This window comes from Colletes gigas, unplaced genomic scaffold (assembly GCF_013123115.1).
Source record: "Colletes gigas isolate AHSC1104 unplaced genomic scaffold, ASM1312311v1 Colletes_gigas_Sc00018, whole genome shotgun sequence".
Lineage (NCBI taxonomy): Eukaryota > Metazoa > Arthropoda > Insecta > Hymenoptera > Colletidae > Colletes > Colletes gigas.
Window position 1 is genome coordinate 2,254,455 of NW_025106647.1, and position 17,860 is coordinate 2,272,314.

The window sequence follows — 17,860 nt, forward strand, 5'->3', positions numbered from 1 at the left end:
ATAGGAATTGGATAATTATCACGGGCTATGTACTTATTCAAGGTTCTATAATCGACGCACATTCGGTGCTCGCCGTTCTTTTTCCGAACCATAACAATTGGCGACGCAAATTCCGATTCGCTGGAGCGAATAACCTTTTTTTCAATTAAATTATCCAAGATTTTTCTCAACTGCCCTTTCTCCGAAAATGACAGACGCCTTGGAGAAAAACTGAATGGTTGTACATCTTTTACCTGTAACTTTAATTCTGCTTTACATCGAGGCTCTTCCGGTCGCCTCACCAAAACATACTCTGTTTCAAATAACTTTTCTAACTTGAATCTATCCGCGTTCGTTAACTCCGAATTTACGCTTAACGATTCAGTTAAATCAACACCGGATTCCATAACATCAATATTTAAGATCTCTGCGATACAATCGTTTTGATCTTCGTCTGCAATCGGATCAGTTAACTTTAATTTAAATTTATCAATACAATCCCGACCTAAAATAGCGGAAGTGGTCATCGTATTCTCTGGGACGACGTAAACACGCGCATCTTCTAACACTGCGGTGTTGTAATGTACATCGACAACTACTACCCCCAACACATTTAATTTACTTCCGTTAATTCCACAATAGGTATCACCATTAACTTTTGACCGATCGATCAATGCATTCGGTATAAACTTTTCTTTTATCAGCGTAATCGAACTACCGGTATCAATTAGCGTATCTAATTTTACTCGTATTTCGGCGCCCAAGCCCTTTCTTTCGAATACAATTGTCTTTTCGAAAGTATTTCCTACCCTTAAGCTATTCTGTACACAATTAATGTGCGCGGATTTTTGCCTGTTTTTACAATCATAAATCAAGTGTCCCTTTTCGCCACATTTAAAACACGCGCCCTTTTCACGTCTGGGTAACTTGCACTCTGTAGACTTGTGTCCATACTTACTACAATTGAAACACTTGATTCCCGCTTGCGATGCGTCCCGATTCCTCGCACTCGCTGCAGCCACTCCTGACGGCGGCGGGATTTTCTTCTCCTTCTGCGAGCTCCTCATGGATACGGTCTCCACTCGTTCTGTTCTGTCCGCTAAGCTGATACCCTCGAAAGCGGTCAACAATGCGATGGTAGTGTTAAATCGTTGTAACCTTGCCTGATTCCGTAGTTGAACATCCGGGATGCCATCGATAACGTATTCCAAAAGTTCTTCCTTGTCCACCGATACCAGGTTTCCAAAAATAACCTTTTCATGCACATATGCGCTGAATTCCTCGTCCGTTCGCCATTTCCGTTCTTCGAATTGCCTTCGTAATTTTAATCTACTTTGTCGTCTGTCGAAGATCTTGCTCATTTCAACCAATAGTTCAGTGGCACTCATCCTCAAATGCTCTGGGCGAGAATGGTACCATACCGACGCATTTCCTTTTAACCGCGTTCCTATCAATATTTTTGCCGCATTTGCATCCAATTCATACGACTCGATTAACAATTTAACTTCGCTTTCCCACGTTTGGAACGACGATCCGTCTGACCCATCGAAATCTTTCAACAATTCAGAAACTGCTTTCAAACCTATCCTTGTCCGTGTTTCTGTCGCTGTAACGTTACTTGAGGGTGGCGTAGCACGCAGGATTTCAATCTCTCGTTCAGCGATTCTCAACTCTCTCTGCATGAGCTGTCGTTCCCTTTCCATCAATTCGATTTCTCGCAACAACTGCTCATTCGTGGCAAGATTTCGGTCTGATCTAGCACTTTCACCTATATTTGAACATCGTCTGTCAACCGATATATCCGTCTTCCTGATACTTGACTCCAACAATTCACTCTCTTGCACCCAATCTGCGTGTGGATCGGCTTCTTGCAATCGGTTAATCAAATCAGTTTTGTTCCCAGTTGTGGGCAGCCTTCTCTTCTGCAATATGGCTTTCAATTCGGGAATCCTTAGTTCATCAATGCTTTTTGCCGTTTTCGCTACCGTTGCCATCGTTACAGTTAATTAGAAACAGTTCACGTTTTACCACAATTTCCACACTTTTCAATCACTAGCAAACTTTGCACTAAATTCCACACTTTTCAGTCAACAGCAAACTTTGCACTAAATTCAGGATTCACAATCCCACTTCTGATAATTGTAAACAACCAAATTAATTTATTTGAATCAGATTGCTTTATTTGCTTGTTACAATGTCCGTCTCGAAGTACAACTTTCTAATCAATGATCATTAAACATCGGCCGCTCGGTGTAACAACGATCTCCCTGCGCAACGTACATACCGTGTGAATATTCGCAACTTGCATACAAGGCGAACATTCTCTTACATAAACAAATTTTCCAGTATTCATAGAATTTCTTCTTATTCTTGACTAAAATACGCGTTGTTTGCATTTCGCAACATTAAAATCGTCCAATCCGTTCAGAAGTTATGAATTTTTATACGTACGCATGAACATTAAGGGAAAAATGTCATGTATGGTCCGGCATTTCATTTTCGGTAAGTAATTGTTTTCTCGAAAATGAGTAGGAGTTTGGGAGTATGTCTCTTGGCCAAAAATGATTGTAATTAACTCACGCAACTGACAAAAAATTTTTTTTCGTCGAAAAATTTTACCACTTACCCCCTGTCAATTTTTCTTAAAAATTCGTTTTTGATTTTTAATAAATTTGCTTGATGCTATACGGAAATATTGTCTAATACTTTTTTGTAAATACCTATAGACCCTACTTAAAAAAAAAATTTAATTGAGATATAGTCACTATTGTAAGAGTTATGGCTGTTTGAAGATTGGACCATTTTTATGGGGATTTTCTCACTTTACAGGGTTTAAGAATAACTTTCCGAATAGTCGTAGAATTTCTACATATTCTTGACTAAAATAAGCGTTGTTTCCATTTTGAAACATTAATATCAGGAGTTATGACTTTTTAAAGATACGCCATGAAAGTTAAGGGAAAAAGTGCATGTATGGTCAGACATTACATTTTCGGTGAGGAATTTTTTTCTCAAAACTGACTAGGACTTCGGAGGTATATCTCTTGACCAAAAATGATTGCAATTGACTCTCGTAGCCAAAAATATTTTTTCTAGAACGATTTGATATTTTTTTTTTCGCCAAGAAAAAAAAATATCCGGTCGGTATGAAACCTTAAACGTTAATAACTTTTTAACGAAGCCTCAATTAACAAATATGTATTCTTGATTTTCGTCTTATTTTGGCCTCTAGAATCTTCCATTCAAATTTTTCCCAGATGTAGCCGAACACCCTGTATACGAAGTACACAATACATTATTGAATAATTTTTAATTAGATATTCATTAACCTATCTGACTTTTTTGAGTTAAGTTTCATTGGCAAAAGAGTTTGTTTGAAACATGGCAAACACACTTTTACGAACTTTTTTTTAAAACTACAACTCTTTTCTAAATATCCCGCTATACTCATTTAAAGAAGACATGTTATATAGTTTATTTTTCATAAAATTAAGCAAATTTCTACATAAGTAAAAGTATTAAAATAAATAAATAATTTCACGAGATTCTTTTTTTTTAATGTGTACGTTTGTTTACATTTTGTAAAACTGTGGGAATATTTTTCAAGTATAAACAATTAATACGTTTAATAGAATTCATATCCATGATTGACGTAATAAATGTATCAAATTTCTACGTAAATAAAAGCATTGCAGGAATCACGATAAATGCCTTGATAGCTAACAAAACAAATTCGAATTTTACACAAAATTTTACAGCCAACACAGAAACTACATATATCAAATAATCTTCATAAAACCAGGTAAAATTTATTGGACCATTTTTATTTATAAAAAATAATTGAGTTACATTCAGGTCCCTGTAGAATCAGCTGTTCACTAAAACATTGTAATTTGTATAAATGCAATTATGTCAATTAATAATGTTTACCAACCGTGTAGTACGTACCATCGAGAGTCTAATGTACAAAATAACAACCTACTTTGATTACATGATTAATTACCCGTTCGGTAGTGTCGAAACTCACACGTTGAAAATCGTTTCGCGTACGATTAAACTAAACCAATAAATTGCATTCGTCGGCGTTTGCGTGCTCTGCCAATTGGTCCCGTTTATTTTTACATGACGCAAATGGCCACGGCTAACGATCCGAAATGATGCTCGGCTCAATATTTTACTCTGCCATTTCGATGACACGGCAGATGAGATCGATGGTCGGTCCCAGTGATGCCAGTCAATGATATCCGCAACTGCGAACAATAAATCTGTCGTTCGACTCGTCTGCGAACAATTGCAGACCGACAATCAGCCGTTGTATCGGTTCCCTGTTATGGATCGCTTGGCTTTCCGTTTCGTCGTTCGAAGAAAGCTGAACCAGACAGCCGGATGTCACGGACTCGAGAACTTCGAACGCGGTGACTTCAACGAGGTACCTTTACAATTAGTTGAACCCTGAATTACCACACTGGGGATCTTTCGTGACGTTGGCAAAATTTTATAAATAAATAGAATCTTGGCACTGATATATAGAAAATTGCAAATATTTACTTTACTATAAAGTTATAAGTCATATTCCACACTAACACACTGGGATCTTTCGTGACAAAATTTGATAAGTAAATAAAAACTTAGCACTGATATACAGTGTTCGGCCACTCCTGGGAAAAATTTTAATGCGAGATTTTAGAGGCCGAAATAAGACGAAAATCAAGAATATCAATTTCTTGACTGAGGCTTCATTAAAAAGTTATTAAAGAATTAAATTAAAAAACTTTAAATGATTCTGAAAAAATTATTTTTGGTTGCGGGGTACAATTACAATCATTTTTGGTGAATACACATACCCTTGAAATCCTTGCCACTTTCAAGAAAAAAATATCGAGTATATACTGAAATTTTTAGACGAAATTGAACAATTTCAGATCATACTAAAAAAATTATATTTAGTTACAGGGGTCAATTACAAGAATTTTTGGTGAATAGATATACCCTCGAAATCCTATGCATTTTTGAGAAAAAAATTCTTTACCGAATATTTAATGTAAGACCAGAAATGCGAATATTTAAAATGTCATAACTCCTGAACGGATTGGACGATTTTAATGTTTCAAAATGCAAATAACGCGCATTTTAGTGAAGAATATGTAGAAATTCCAAAAATATTCGAAAATTATTTCCTGACCCTATAAAGTGAAAAAAACTTCATGAAAATGCTGGAATTTTTAAACAGCCATAACTCCTGCAATAGTGAATACATTTCAATTAAACTTTTTTCTGAAGTAGAGCTCATAGGCACCTACAAAAAAGTATTAGGCAACTTTTCTGTAGGGCGTCAAACAAAATTATCGAAAATTAAAAAGGAATTTTTAAGAAAAATCGACAGGTGGTAGGTATCTAAATTTTTCGACGAAAAGAAAAAAGTTTCAAATTGTTTTGGAAAAATTATTTTCAGTTGCGGGGATCAATTACAATCATTTTTGGTGAATAGACCTACCCCCGAAATTCTGCGCATTTTCGAGAAAAAAATTCAATGCGGGCGGAACTTTATAAACGTTAATAATTTTTTAACGAAGCCTCCATCAACAAATTAGTATTCTTGATTTTCGTTTTATTTTGGCCTCTAGAATTTCCCATTAAAATTTTTCCCAGGGGTGACCGCACGCCCTGTATAGAAAATATAGAAAATTGCAAATATGTACTTTGCTATTAAGTTATAAAGCATATTCCACACTAGCACACTAGGATATTGCGTGGTCCACAAATTTGTTAAATAAATAGAATCTTGGCACTGATATATAGAAAATTGCAAATATGTACTTTGTTACAAAGTTATGAAGCATATTCCACACTAGCACACTGGGGTATTTCGTGACAAAATGGTTAAATAAATAAAAACTTGGCACTGATATATAGAAAATGTAGAAAATTATAAATATGTACTTTACTACAAAGTTATAAAGTATATTCCACACTGGTGTACTTGGATCTTTCGTGACCCTGGCAAAAGTTTATAAATAAATAGAAACTTGTTACAAAGTTATAATACTTTAAATGATAATAAAAATTGAGTAAAATAAAAAGAGGGAAAATTAAAATTTGTCACTTATTGTTTCAACTATCATATTTTTACAGTGAGTTGACCGAAAAAGTACCTATTATGTACAAATCCTTGTTGCTTAGACATTTATACAAAACGATATTAATCACCTCAAATAAATATAATTTTTTTAAACTTTGTTCAAACAAAAAAGTATCTATTATGTACAAGTCCTTGTTTTAAAAAAATTTTAAACATTTAAAAATTTTAAATTAAATTTAAAAATTTTAAATTAAATTTAAAAGCTTTAAATTATAAGTGTAAATTACTAAAGTTTCCCATTTCTCTCTGTATCATACAATTATTTAGTACATTGATTTTGGTTACTACAAAATAATTGCAAATAGAAAACTTTTTCAATTCTGTTTAAACGTTTAAATTTCATATTCTTGAACTATGTGCTTGAACGAAGTTCATGAATTTTTACAAACTGAAATTACGCCCAAATTGCACCAAACGTGAAAGGCTCCTAGTATGAATATTCCTTAATTAATTAATCAACGTTCCAAAGTCTGGAATCATCTATTCCCTTTAACTAATAAATTAGGAACTTTCCACGAGTACTTCTTCGAACGTGGAGATTGTTTCGACGATTGTTTGTTCGCGAATCGTCGATTCTAGGGTACCCGGTTCGTTTCTGTTTACACCTTTCCATTGTCGAGTGTCTAGTCGCATTACTCCGAGACGTGTCACTTTAGGTAAGTAGCTTACTTGGCTGCACACAACGCCAAGTATTTGCGCTACGCATCTGTGAATACAGAGATGCTTGATGAGATACACAGCGTGCGTCACGCGAAAGGATCGTTTTTTCGGGAGATATTACGAACGAGACAATTCTTTGATATTTGATGCTTCATAAAGACGTTTTGCAATACCTAATTGGTATTGTCGCTAGATCAAACACCAGAAACATACCGAAGTGTTGATGAGAATGAATTGAATTTAGAGTAGGTAACAATTTTTCAACAGATTATTTTATCCCATTTTCTATTCGTGTCACATTATAGAAGAGAAGAAAGTCATTGACACCACTCTTAAAAGAGCTTTTTTAACTAAATATGAATTCTAAAAAGACCCAGTAGCCGATTGACATGAAATTTGGTAGAGAGGAAGAGTGAAATGTACTGATCTCAAATATAAAATTTCAGATTCGACTGTGTAATAGTTTTCGAGATATTAAATTATATTTAAACATGATATACTTTAATATAATTAATAAATATGTCGGAACAGCCGTCTCTCTGACCATTCTATACTAGTGGACAACACCAAGACGTCATCGATGTAACATACAACGAAGCTAAACGCCAAATCTCCAAGGGCTTTTACAATAGCTCGCTGGTAGACCGAGCTGGCATTCTTTAACCCAAATGGCATGGTCAAATATTCCCATTGACCCTCAGGCGTAACGAAGGCCGTTTTTTCAATGGAACTGGCTTCTACCAGGATCTGGTGTTAACCACTCAACATGTCCAGACTGGAAAACCACCGAGCACCTCCCAATCTAGCTATTTGATCTGAGATCAAAGGAAGAGGGTATCGGTCAGCAATAGTATTACTATTAAGTTCCCTGTAGTCCACGCACATACGATCAGAACCATTTTTTTTCTTTACTAGCAAAATTGGGCTAGAAAAAGGCGAACAACTTGGCCTGATAACACCGGCATCCAACAGCTCGTGAACCTTTCCTCGAACAACTACCTTCTCCTCAGGACTCAATCTATATGGTCTGCGCTGAACAATTCTGCAAGGATCTACAAGTCGGATCTCTAGCTGTCCCGAGTTAACGCGAGATTTTGCTACTCCCTTGGGAAAAGAATCGGAATACTGTTTTAACATTTCGTTTAACTGGGCCCTGTATTCAACGGGAATGTCGGTGTCAATGCTATTAAATTTAATTTCGTTACCGTCCGAATCTTTTATCTCGCAAACATTGATTTCCTTCATCTTTTCATACCGGGAAAGAACTATCTTATCCGACGTCATGCTTACGCTAAAACCCTGATTCAAAATTTCGCGACCAATCAAAATGTCATTCTTTAAGAAATTATCGGGGACTAGATGGAAAAGTATTTCCAGGTGTAAACGATCAATTTGGACCCTTGACAAAATTTGAACCGTGCTGAAAATCGACATCTGACCTATACCCGTAAGCATCACATTGTCATAAGATCGCTTACCAGAAAATTTCAAAGCAACGCTTTCCTTAATGAGAGAGCATTCGGCACCAGAGTCGTAGTGGAAACGAAATGACTCACCGTTGCAGACCAGCTTTCCACTGGGGTTACCTATTTCGCAAACATCAATCCGCCGCTGAACCGTATTTGTCGGAGCTGCGCCACCGCTACCCTTGCCTGCTTCTTGTCGACACTTGGAGGCGTAGTGTCCAGTCGCACCGCAACGGAAACATGTTACGCTCGATGTAGCTTGCGATTCCCCCGAAGTCACTGTTGAAGAATTGACGCTCGAGGTTTTCTTCACATCCCTCCTGAGACGACAATCCTTAATCCGGTGCCCCGGCTTTCCGCAAAAGTGGCAAGTGTCTCTTGTGGGTGGGAACGGTTTGAACCGCTTATTGCCCGCCGGACCATCCTTGGTAAAGGACGGTAAAGCTACCGCTGCCTTCCTCTTCAAAAATGAGAATGCTTGCAGCTCACGGTGCAGCTTGTCCCTTGTGTTAATTTCTGTGGTAAAGGCCATTCTTTGCAGCCGTCCGTCAAACTGTGCCGTGTGCGCCAGAACCATTGCTACCGCGATCTGCTCCGTTGACAAATTCTGCCATCGCAAAGTGAGCATGGTCATTAGCCGTGCTGCATACGCAGCTAGACACTCTTCTTCCATCGGACGATCGCTGAACAGGTTCATAAGAGTGGCTGCGGGGGTCTCAACACAGTCATAATGCACCAAAAACTGCTGTTTAAACTGCGGCCAAGTCATCCCGGCAAATGATACTTGGGACAACCATGAAGAGGCACTCCCCCTCAGGGCATGACTAACTGCCATGACTAGGGCTCCGCCTTGCAAATCTTGATCTGATAAGCACAGTTCCGCGGTAGCGCACCACGCTCGCGGGTCGGCTTGAGGCTGGTCCGGGTCGAAAATAGGAAGAGAAACGTGTCCCTTACTTGATGTGGATTTAATCCCTTCAATAAGACTCCTCAAATTTTGGTTTTGGGTTTCCAAAAGTGTGCGGAGCAGAGCCTCACCCGGCTGCGGCATCGCATTCGCGCTGACCTGAGCTTGTGTGTCTTCATGCGACTGATGTTCGCCAATCGCTCCTGGCTCGCTTTGTGCCCGAGGGTATCCCACTTCTGATGTCGGAAAAGCCGTCTCTCTGACCATTCCCTCTGGGCGACACATATTAGGTCCTCTCGGGCGACCAAGCCTTTGTCTTGAAGATCTACGCATTTCTATTACTCTTAAAACTTTCAACGAAACTAATTAAACAAACTGAAACTATAACTCAAACACTTTTTAACAACACAAAAGAATGCACAACGATAACGAATGAGTCCTTTACAGGGAATCTCTTTTTCTATTTCTTTACCGCACGTCTTTACAGTCTGGCAACCGTTTTAGTTCTGTTCTTTTCTTTTCGATTACTTCTTTTTTCAAACGTTTCGGTAACCAGACAACCAACTCGACTACCTTCAAAGGCCACATCCAAACGTCAATGCCAACCTGACGCTCGTTTGCGTTACCGATGGCATTCTTTGCATCGATTGAATTTAAGTATCGATTAGAGCCAACATAACTTTATTTACACAACGTGAAGTAACATTCAATTAGAGCAGAAGCTTTTTATTGGATTCCGACAAATATATAAATAAAATATAACGTTATATTTTAATAATCTTGGAAACGAAGATCGTGAATAATTGTTAATTTCGAGCAGAGTTTCGTATTTTGAATCATGTTACAATTACGGTGCCAGATACTGTCTAAATTTGGCATGGAAATCAAAATCAATTTTGGCATACCTTATCGATATCCTTCTCTCGTACAGCACGTACAGGTGTACATAGCGGTGACAGCAATTTATCCGATTTAGTGTATCCAGATTTGGGCGATACAACGCATCGACGCGTGTGTGATCAGCAATTGCAGGCGATAGCCATTTGGAATATTAGGCTTAAGGGGGCAACCTATCGACAGCTTAGATAGCTCAATAGGATGCAACGATCGTCCAGTACATAAGATTCGAAATTCAGTACCTGTTCAACGCATCAATTGCTTCTTTTTCTTTTATCGTTGCTTTATCTACTATCGCATACTGTTCAGAATAAAAACGAATCTACGTACTATTCTTTTCTCGTTTTTTAATACATTGTAACATTTATTGAAAACACGATTTGCTCCACAAGAAGTGTTATTTTCTTTTTTTCTGAAAGCAACTACAATTTTTATATCACTTGGAAACGCTACCATAGAATGTTGAAAATTTTTTTGGGGGAATAAAAATGGTTATGTAGTACAACAATGTGTGAGAGCCGCGGAGGCTTTATTAAAAAGTGCTCCATCGATGTGGAAAATTTCGAATCCGACAGTAACGTATCTCTATTGGACATTTCAAAGTCAATAGATTTGTGATACAAGGTGTTCAGCCACCCCTGGGAAAAATTTTAATGGGAGATTCTAGAGGCCAAAATAAGACGAAAATCAAGAATATCAATTTCTTTACGGAGGCTCCGCTAAAAAGTTATTAAAAAGTTTCAAATCATTCTGAAAAAATTATTTCTGGTTGCGGGGCACAATTACAATCATTTTTAGTGAATACACATATCCCCGAAATCCTATCCAGTTTCGAGAAAAAAATTCGTTACCGAAAATATAATGTCTGATCATGAACGAATGATTCCCCTGAAATTTCATGTGTTCCAAATCGTTCTGACAAAATTATTTTCGGTTCCGGAGGTCAATTACAATCATTTTTGGTCATTAAACATACTCTCGAAATCCTACCCACTTTCGAGGAAAAAATATATACATAATCATGAAGCTGTACAATAGTCCATTCCGACAGATTTTATACTAATATTTACACTCTGTCTTTAATTGCCTTAAAAAAAATTATTCATTTGTTTATTATTTGGGTAAACATTTATAAGAAGCGATAAAAAAATATTCCCTATATGTGTATAATCATGAAGCTATACAATAGTCTTTTCCACCATATTTCATACTGACATTTACACTCTTAAAAATATTTATTTATTATATGGATAAACATTTAGGGACGATGAAAAGTTGGTTAAAAAACTGCAATAAACTTTTCTCCTAACAATTCTCGTGTTCCTTGAAGTAACAGAAATATTCAAGGTAGTTTAACCCCTTAACCTACAACTACGTGTGAGACACGTAGTTTTCGTTTTTTCGTGATGGGTTTAAATCAAAGACTCTCGAAATTCCGAATGCAACAGTTCACTTTAACTGGTTGATCAAATTTATATGCTGATTCGTTTATTTGATCGCCGAAGCACGTCGCGGAGTTTTCGATTAAACTCCTCAGTTCTTCGCTTCGCTAACAGCTCAAAGAGCTTAATTATATACAAAACAAATATCCGAGCTGTGTGCGTTGGGTGCTCGTAGATGTATTTGGAGAGGAAATTGCTATCGGTACGGAGTGTATCGGTGTAATGCTGTTCTCAAGACGGTTAATGCATCGACGAACGTTTCATTATCGCATCATTAGAATTGTAGCGTGCAACGAACCATAAAATGGCATGATTTCTGAATATCCGGAACAAAGGCCATATAGAATAAATTCATTCGATTCGAAGAAACTGTCTTTAAATTCAATTTAAATACTGAAATATATTTGATATTTTTCTATTACAAATTTTTGTGCAACTGCATTTTTGCCACGTGTTTCTCAAGATAAAATCGAACCACTCCAATTTTTTTTTAAGTTCTCCGACACACATTAATTATACGAAACCAGCTTAAACAATCAAATGAATTCTCATATATTTCTATTTTTAGACGATTTATGTTTCCGGACAAGACTTGAGTCGAAACTGTGCACGTACAAATTAAATAAAATTAGACATATGTAGCGAACAAAATTTTAAACTGACAAGCACTCTCGTATAAAGTTAATTAATTTAAAAAATAACTGTAGAAACGTTGCAATAGGGTTTTGATAATTTTAGAAGAATATTGTATCTTACCGTCGTAAGTAGAGTAGGCGACCATAATGTCTGCATAGGATGGGATGCTGTACGCAGCCCCGCTATCCGTCTCGTGCATGATCGTCGCCCCTCCGTCCAGCTGCGAGCCACGGCAGGCCTGTGAAAAAGAAATCGCATACGTGAGTGGGCCATCCAAGTCCCGGCGATGTAGCATTCCCTTTGTGCGAAAGGTTTTCCCTGGAAAAGCGTTGTTTGGCGGAACAACGACGCTCTGTCGATGACAACGGTCGACTTCGCTTCGAATTTTAAAGATCACTGTCGACGTTCACGCACCAGTTGATTTGTACCCGGCTAAACCCGGCGGAGGAAGCTTTTAATACACGTCTCCGTGGCTCAAATATCTAGAGCGTACGTAGAATTTTAAGATCTATTCCAGATAGTCTGCGTGCAAGACGTTTTGGCTCGCGAAACTGTCGTTTATCGCGAGGATCAAACACTGGGGAAACGAGTAACACGAACTGTTCGACTTGCATTCTAATGTACTTTTGCAAAACGATAGTGGTCTCTTTTGGTATACGTAAAATGTTAGGTCTCTCTAAATACTTTTTAAGTTATGATTGTAGTGGAACAGTTCATAAATTTTTGTGTATTTTTGTATTGGATGAAAATATGTACCAAGTAGGAGTTTTGTCGATGCTCCAATACTGTAGAAATTTAGAGAATTGCTTTCACCAGAGTCTAATGACACTCACACTTTTCAAAAGATAGACTGATAATTTCTAGTCAATACACTGTTAACAAATCAGTCTTCATTATTTGAAAACTGTACCGTACGACAATCATTCAATTTGTAAAAAAAAAGTACATATATACTTCAATTATCAAGCCTAATAGACATCATTTAACAAATACCCAGTACCTCCCTCGATAACGTTCGCTTGGGGGTCAACGACGCGAACGTTATCGAAGGAGGTACTGGGAATTTGTTAAATGATGTCTATTAGGCTTGATAATTGAAATATACAGGGTGTTCGGGATATTCTAGAGACTAAAATAAGACGAAAATTAAGAATATCAATTTCTTGAGGCTTCGTAAAAAGTTATTAAAAAATTAAATTAAAAAATTCCAAATCATTCTGAAAAAATTATTTTTGGTCGCGGAGATCAATTACAATTATTTTTGGTGAATACACCTACCTCCGAAATTTTACCTCCTTTTGAAAATGAATTTTTTAAATCGTTCTAAAAAAATTATTTTCCGGTGCAAGACTCGATTACAATCAGTTTTGGTCATTACACATACCCCGGAAAATCTACCTCCTTTTGAGGAAAAACTTCAGGTAGGTGCTGAAATTGTTCGGCGAAAAAAGAATTTTTCAAATTGTTCTAAAAAAATTATTTTCCGGCGCAAGACTTGACTGCAATCAGTTTTGGTCATTACACATACCTCCGAAATCTTACGCATTTTCGAGAAAAAAAATCCTTACCGACAATCTAACGTGAGGCCAGAAATGCTTCCCTGCAATTTCATGCGAATCTTTCAAATGTCATAACTCCTGAACGGATTGGCCGATTTTAAAGTTTCAAAATGCAAACAACATGTGTTTTGGTGTAGAATACGTAGAAATTCTAAGAAATACCGAAAAGTTATCCCTTAGCCCCGCAAAGTCAAAAAAACCCCCCAAAAATGGTTCAATTTTCAAACAGCGATAACTCCTACAATAGTGAATATATTTCAATGAAACTTTTTTCTGAGCTAGAGCTCATGGGCGCCTTCAAAAAAGTACTAGACAACTTTTCTGTAGGGCGTCAAACAAAATTATTAAAAATGATAAACGAATTTTTAAGAAAAATCGACATGGAGTAGGTGTCTAAATTTTTCGACGAAATTGAAAAATTTCAGATTATTCTGGAAAAATTACTTTCAGTTGTGGGGGTCAATTACAATCATTTTTTGTGAATAGACATACTCCCGACATCTTGCGCATTTTCAAGAAAAAAATTCAGTACGGTCGGAACTTCTTAACCATCGACAAATTGGTATTCTTGATTTTCGTCTTAGTTTGGCCTCTAGAAACTTCTATTAAAATTTTCCCCAGGAGTGGCCGAACATTCTGTATAGTTTTTTTTTTACAAATTGAATGATTATCGTACGGTACAGTTTTAGAATAATGAACACTGATTTGTTAACAATATATTGACTAGAAATCATTGTATATCTCTAGTCAATATATTGAGTAAAGATATACAATAGAAGTCACTAAATTTTTTTCACACACATGTTTCGAAGCGCTATATGTATACGGATTAAATCATATCTGGAGAACATAAGACACCATTCCAAACCTCAAATATATTTCCTATTAATTGAACCATGCAATAAATAAATTTTTAGAATAAATTTCCTCGCCAAATGCATCCCCTCTATTAATAAATTTCGCAGATTTATATCCGTATCTTCGACGTAGTTTTTAATTTTTATTTTTGTTAGTTTGCACCTCCTTTTTCTCGCTCGTCTTAGCTGTCGATCTTCTACTTCTTTTATCCTGCAATCCCCCTAACCGCCGTTTACTCGTGGTAGAAAATGTAGCGAGTTACGTGGCACGGTTCTATGTATCGCGTCGGAGGTGCAAATCCTGTTTAGAAAATTCGCGGCGCCGTTAAGACGCCGGAAATTCGCCGAGGAACGAAAAACGGGACCGAAATCGACGTAAATTATAAAGGACGATGGGTTCTTTTTTCTTTTTATCGCGAGATATTCGCGAACAAAGCCACGAAATTTCTGATTCCCGTGGTTTTGTTATTCGATGAAATGCACACCGCTGTATGGACGGGATTTATGAGTTTTTTCGTTCGGATAACTCGGAATTAAAATACAGAGGGAATCATTATAATGCACGGTTTCGAATAACTACTACGTACATTTCGTTTTACTGACAACATTACGCGGGGAAGATGGGGAGTGTCGAATAACTCGAATTGATTTTTTTTAGCGTGTTTTGTTTCACGCAATTTCACGGTTAGATAAAATAGGATGTTACTGCGATGAGCTGTGTAAAATGATTATTTTCGTGATTAGAGAATCAATCAGAAATTTGGGAAATGTTGTATATTTTATATTGGAGAATTTTGATAAATAATTAATGAATTTAGTTTAATCCTGTTTCTTTTTCAAAAGGATTCAGAAAACACTTCATTTATCATCTAAAATGGGAATGCATGAAAAAGATTATTAATGGTCTTTTTGAAAAGTTTAACAGCGATAATGATTCTCTGGAAGATGCTGAGAAACATTCAGAATTTCTAAAAGAAAAACTGTCTTTAAAAAGGAGTATTACATTTAACCATTGAAGACAACCTTTGAGAATTTAGTGCTAAATAGGAAAATAAATTTCAAACGTTGACAAAAGATTTTCAAGTAAAAACTCAACTCAATATTCAAATAGAATTTTCTGAAATCATTGATTTGGTAAAAAGAAACATGCCACACAAATTATGTTCTTTTAAAAAGACTATTTTCAATTTTACAAGTTATACTTTTCAAAACTTTCTTACTATTCTCTTGATAACTCTATTATTTGTAAGCTTACATTTCATTTTAAGTATAGGAAAATATATAATCATAAATAAAATATTTTTTTGTTTACTACTATTAACACAGTTCCAAGAAAATTAATTTTACAATAGTTTATAATTTGTCAAGATTATTATAAAATTCTTTAGAAATATGAGTCTTTATTTCTTAAAGAGCATAAAATGAGAAATCTAAAACAAAAGTTTTAAAGATACTTACACGCAATAATTTTAATAAATGAGAAGAATAGATAATTGATGGTTTAACTCTGGGTCAAAGTAATTTCATTTTCATGTTAATTGTACTCTTTGGATACCGTTTCTCTCGAGTTAAAGAATTAGCTAATATTAAAGGTTTCGGGGCAATAGATTTTAGTTTCCAAATAGTTTAAATATTTCATTTCAACCTCGATTGATGGAATGGAATTAAAATCATGCGCAGTGTTTGTTCAAAGCGTTGCACCAAATTAGCTACTGCTAACATTCGAGGGTACTGTATGGTATAGACACTCTAATGTACTTCCGGTTTATTATGAAACACAAACATGTTGAATTTGCAGGGGATCAAACTTATTGCATGCTATGTTAATCTGATACGTGGAAATGTCAAATTTTGCAAAATTTCTGAAGCTATTAAAGTTTTTAAAAATTCTGTAGCATGACTCAGAGTATGTGTACTATTGTTTGCGTTTGTTTTATTTTATATTTCAGAAATAGTTTAGCAAAATTTATGAAATTCATTTTAGTGACTTATATATACGAAACATTGATATCAGAAAATTTAAAAAAATTGTTGATGGAGGAATCAAAAAATATTATTCCTTTTAACATTGCATTTCTATCGTTTTCCAAACAGAGGTATTTTTCAAACGACGATAGGTTAATTTTTCTCAATTATAGAATTAATAATACATTTTATAATAGAAAAATACATTAATTTGTTTATAAATTTTGAAAGTAGGACATGAGTAAATTATCAAGAAATTATGAAATTAAGCATAGTGACTTCTATATACGAGCATCGGTATAACATTTTTGAAAAAAGTTGATGGAGAAATGGAAATACATTATTATTTGTAACATTGCATTGCTATCTTTTTCTATATATGTAGACATATATGTATATGGAATTCCTAATTCCAGAATTAAAAATGAATTTTAAAACAGAAAAATACATCAATTTGTACATAAATATTCAAAAATAAAATATAAATAAATCATCAAACAATTATGGAATTGAGCATGATGCATACAAGCATCGATATCACAAAATTAAAAAAAAAAATGAATGGAGAAACGAAAAATATATTATTCCTTTTAACATTGCATTTCTACCATTTTCTATACAGAGGTATTTTGCAAACCATATGTTCAAGGTAATTGAATTTTTTACAATTCCAGAATTGAAAATAAATTTAAAAATAGAAAGATACATCAAGTTGTACATAAATTTAGAAAGTAGAGCATAAGCTAATTATTAAAAAATTATGAAATTATGAATGGTGACTTCTATGCGCTTATATAATAATATATACATATATAAAGTTTAAAAAAAAATTAATGAAGGAATGCTAAAAATATTCTTCCATTTTAACCACACTTTCGAGGTGGTTTCAAGAAATATAAACTTTTACAAGCGGCAGCCATTTAATATTCGAAATAATACACCCAGTGTGTAGTGATTGTTAATGTTGCAAACGTTGATGAATTAGTCTGTTACTGCTTTCTGACGTTCCATTACTCTGGTTCGCGTATCGGACGTATGTATAATATTTTAAGTACTCTCTCTTTTTCCTAAATGTTTATCACATACGCTACCAGCTTCTTTGCGAAACTTTACGGGAGCGAACGTCACCCAGCGGTACGTCTGCAACGTAGAACGTACTCGAGAGCTTGCTAAACGAGTTGAGAAGTAACCTCGTCAACTATAAAACTCTTTCATGTCCCTTTGAACCGTCGTACGGATAATTAACTATGTCGTCTTTTCCACTTCCGTTAGCGCGCTACCTCTCCAGTTTTCACGAAGAAAGCCAACACGTTAGTGGCTCTTCCCGTATGCGAGAACGAGCTCGTTCCCTCA

At 35.7% G+C, this 17,860-nt stretch overlaps 2 protein-coding genes across 4 annotated transcripts in view; one reads left to right on the forward strand and one right to left on the reverse strand.

The window, feature by feature from the left end:
* The window catches only part of LOC122400523 (alkaline phosphatase-like), a 490,617-nt gene that overhangs the window by 251,256 nt on the left and 221,501 nt on the right, over positions 1-17,860 (forward strand). The window lies entirely within an intron of this gene.
* The window catches only part of LOC122400486 (caspase-1-like), a 134,258-nt gene that overhangs the window by 49,979 nt on the left and 66,419 nt on the right, over positions 1-17,860 (reverse strand). For all 3 annotated transcript variants that reach the window (XM_043401990.1, XM_043401988.1, XM_043401989.1), the window contains one exon: positions 12,247-12,364. In XM_043401990.1, the coding sequence (XP_043257925.1) occupies positions 12,247-12,364 (118 nt within the window). The remainder of the gene's footprint in view (positions 1-12,246; positions 12,365-17,860) is intronic.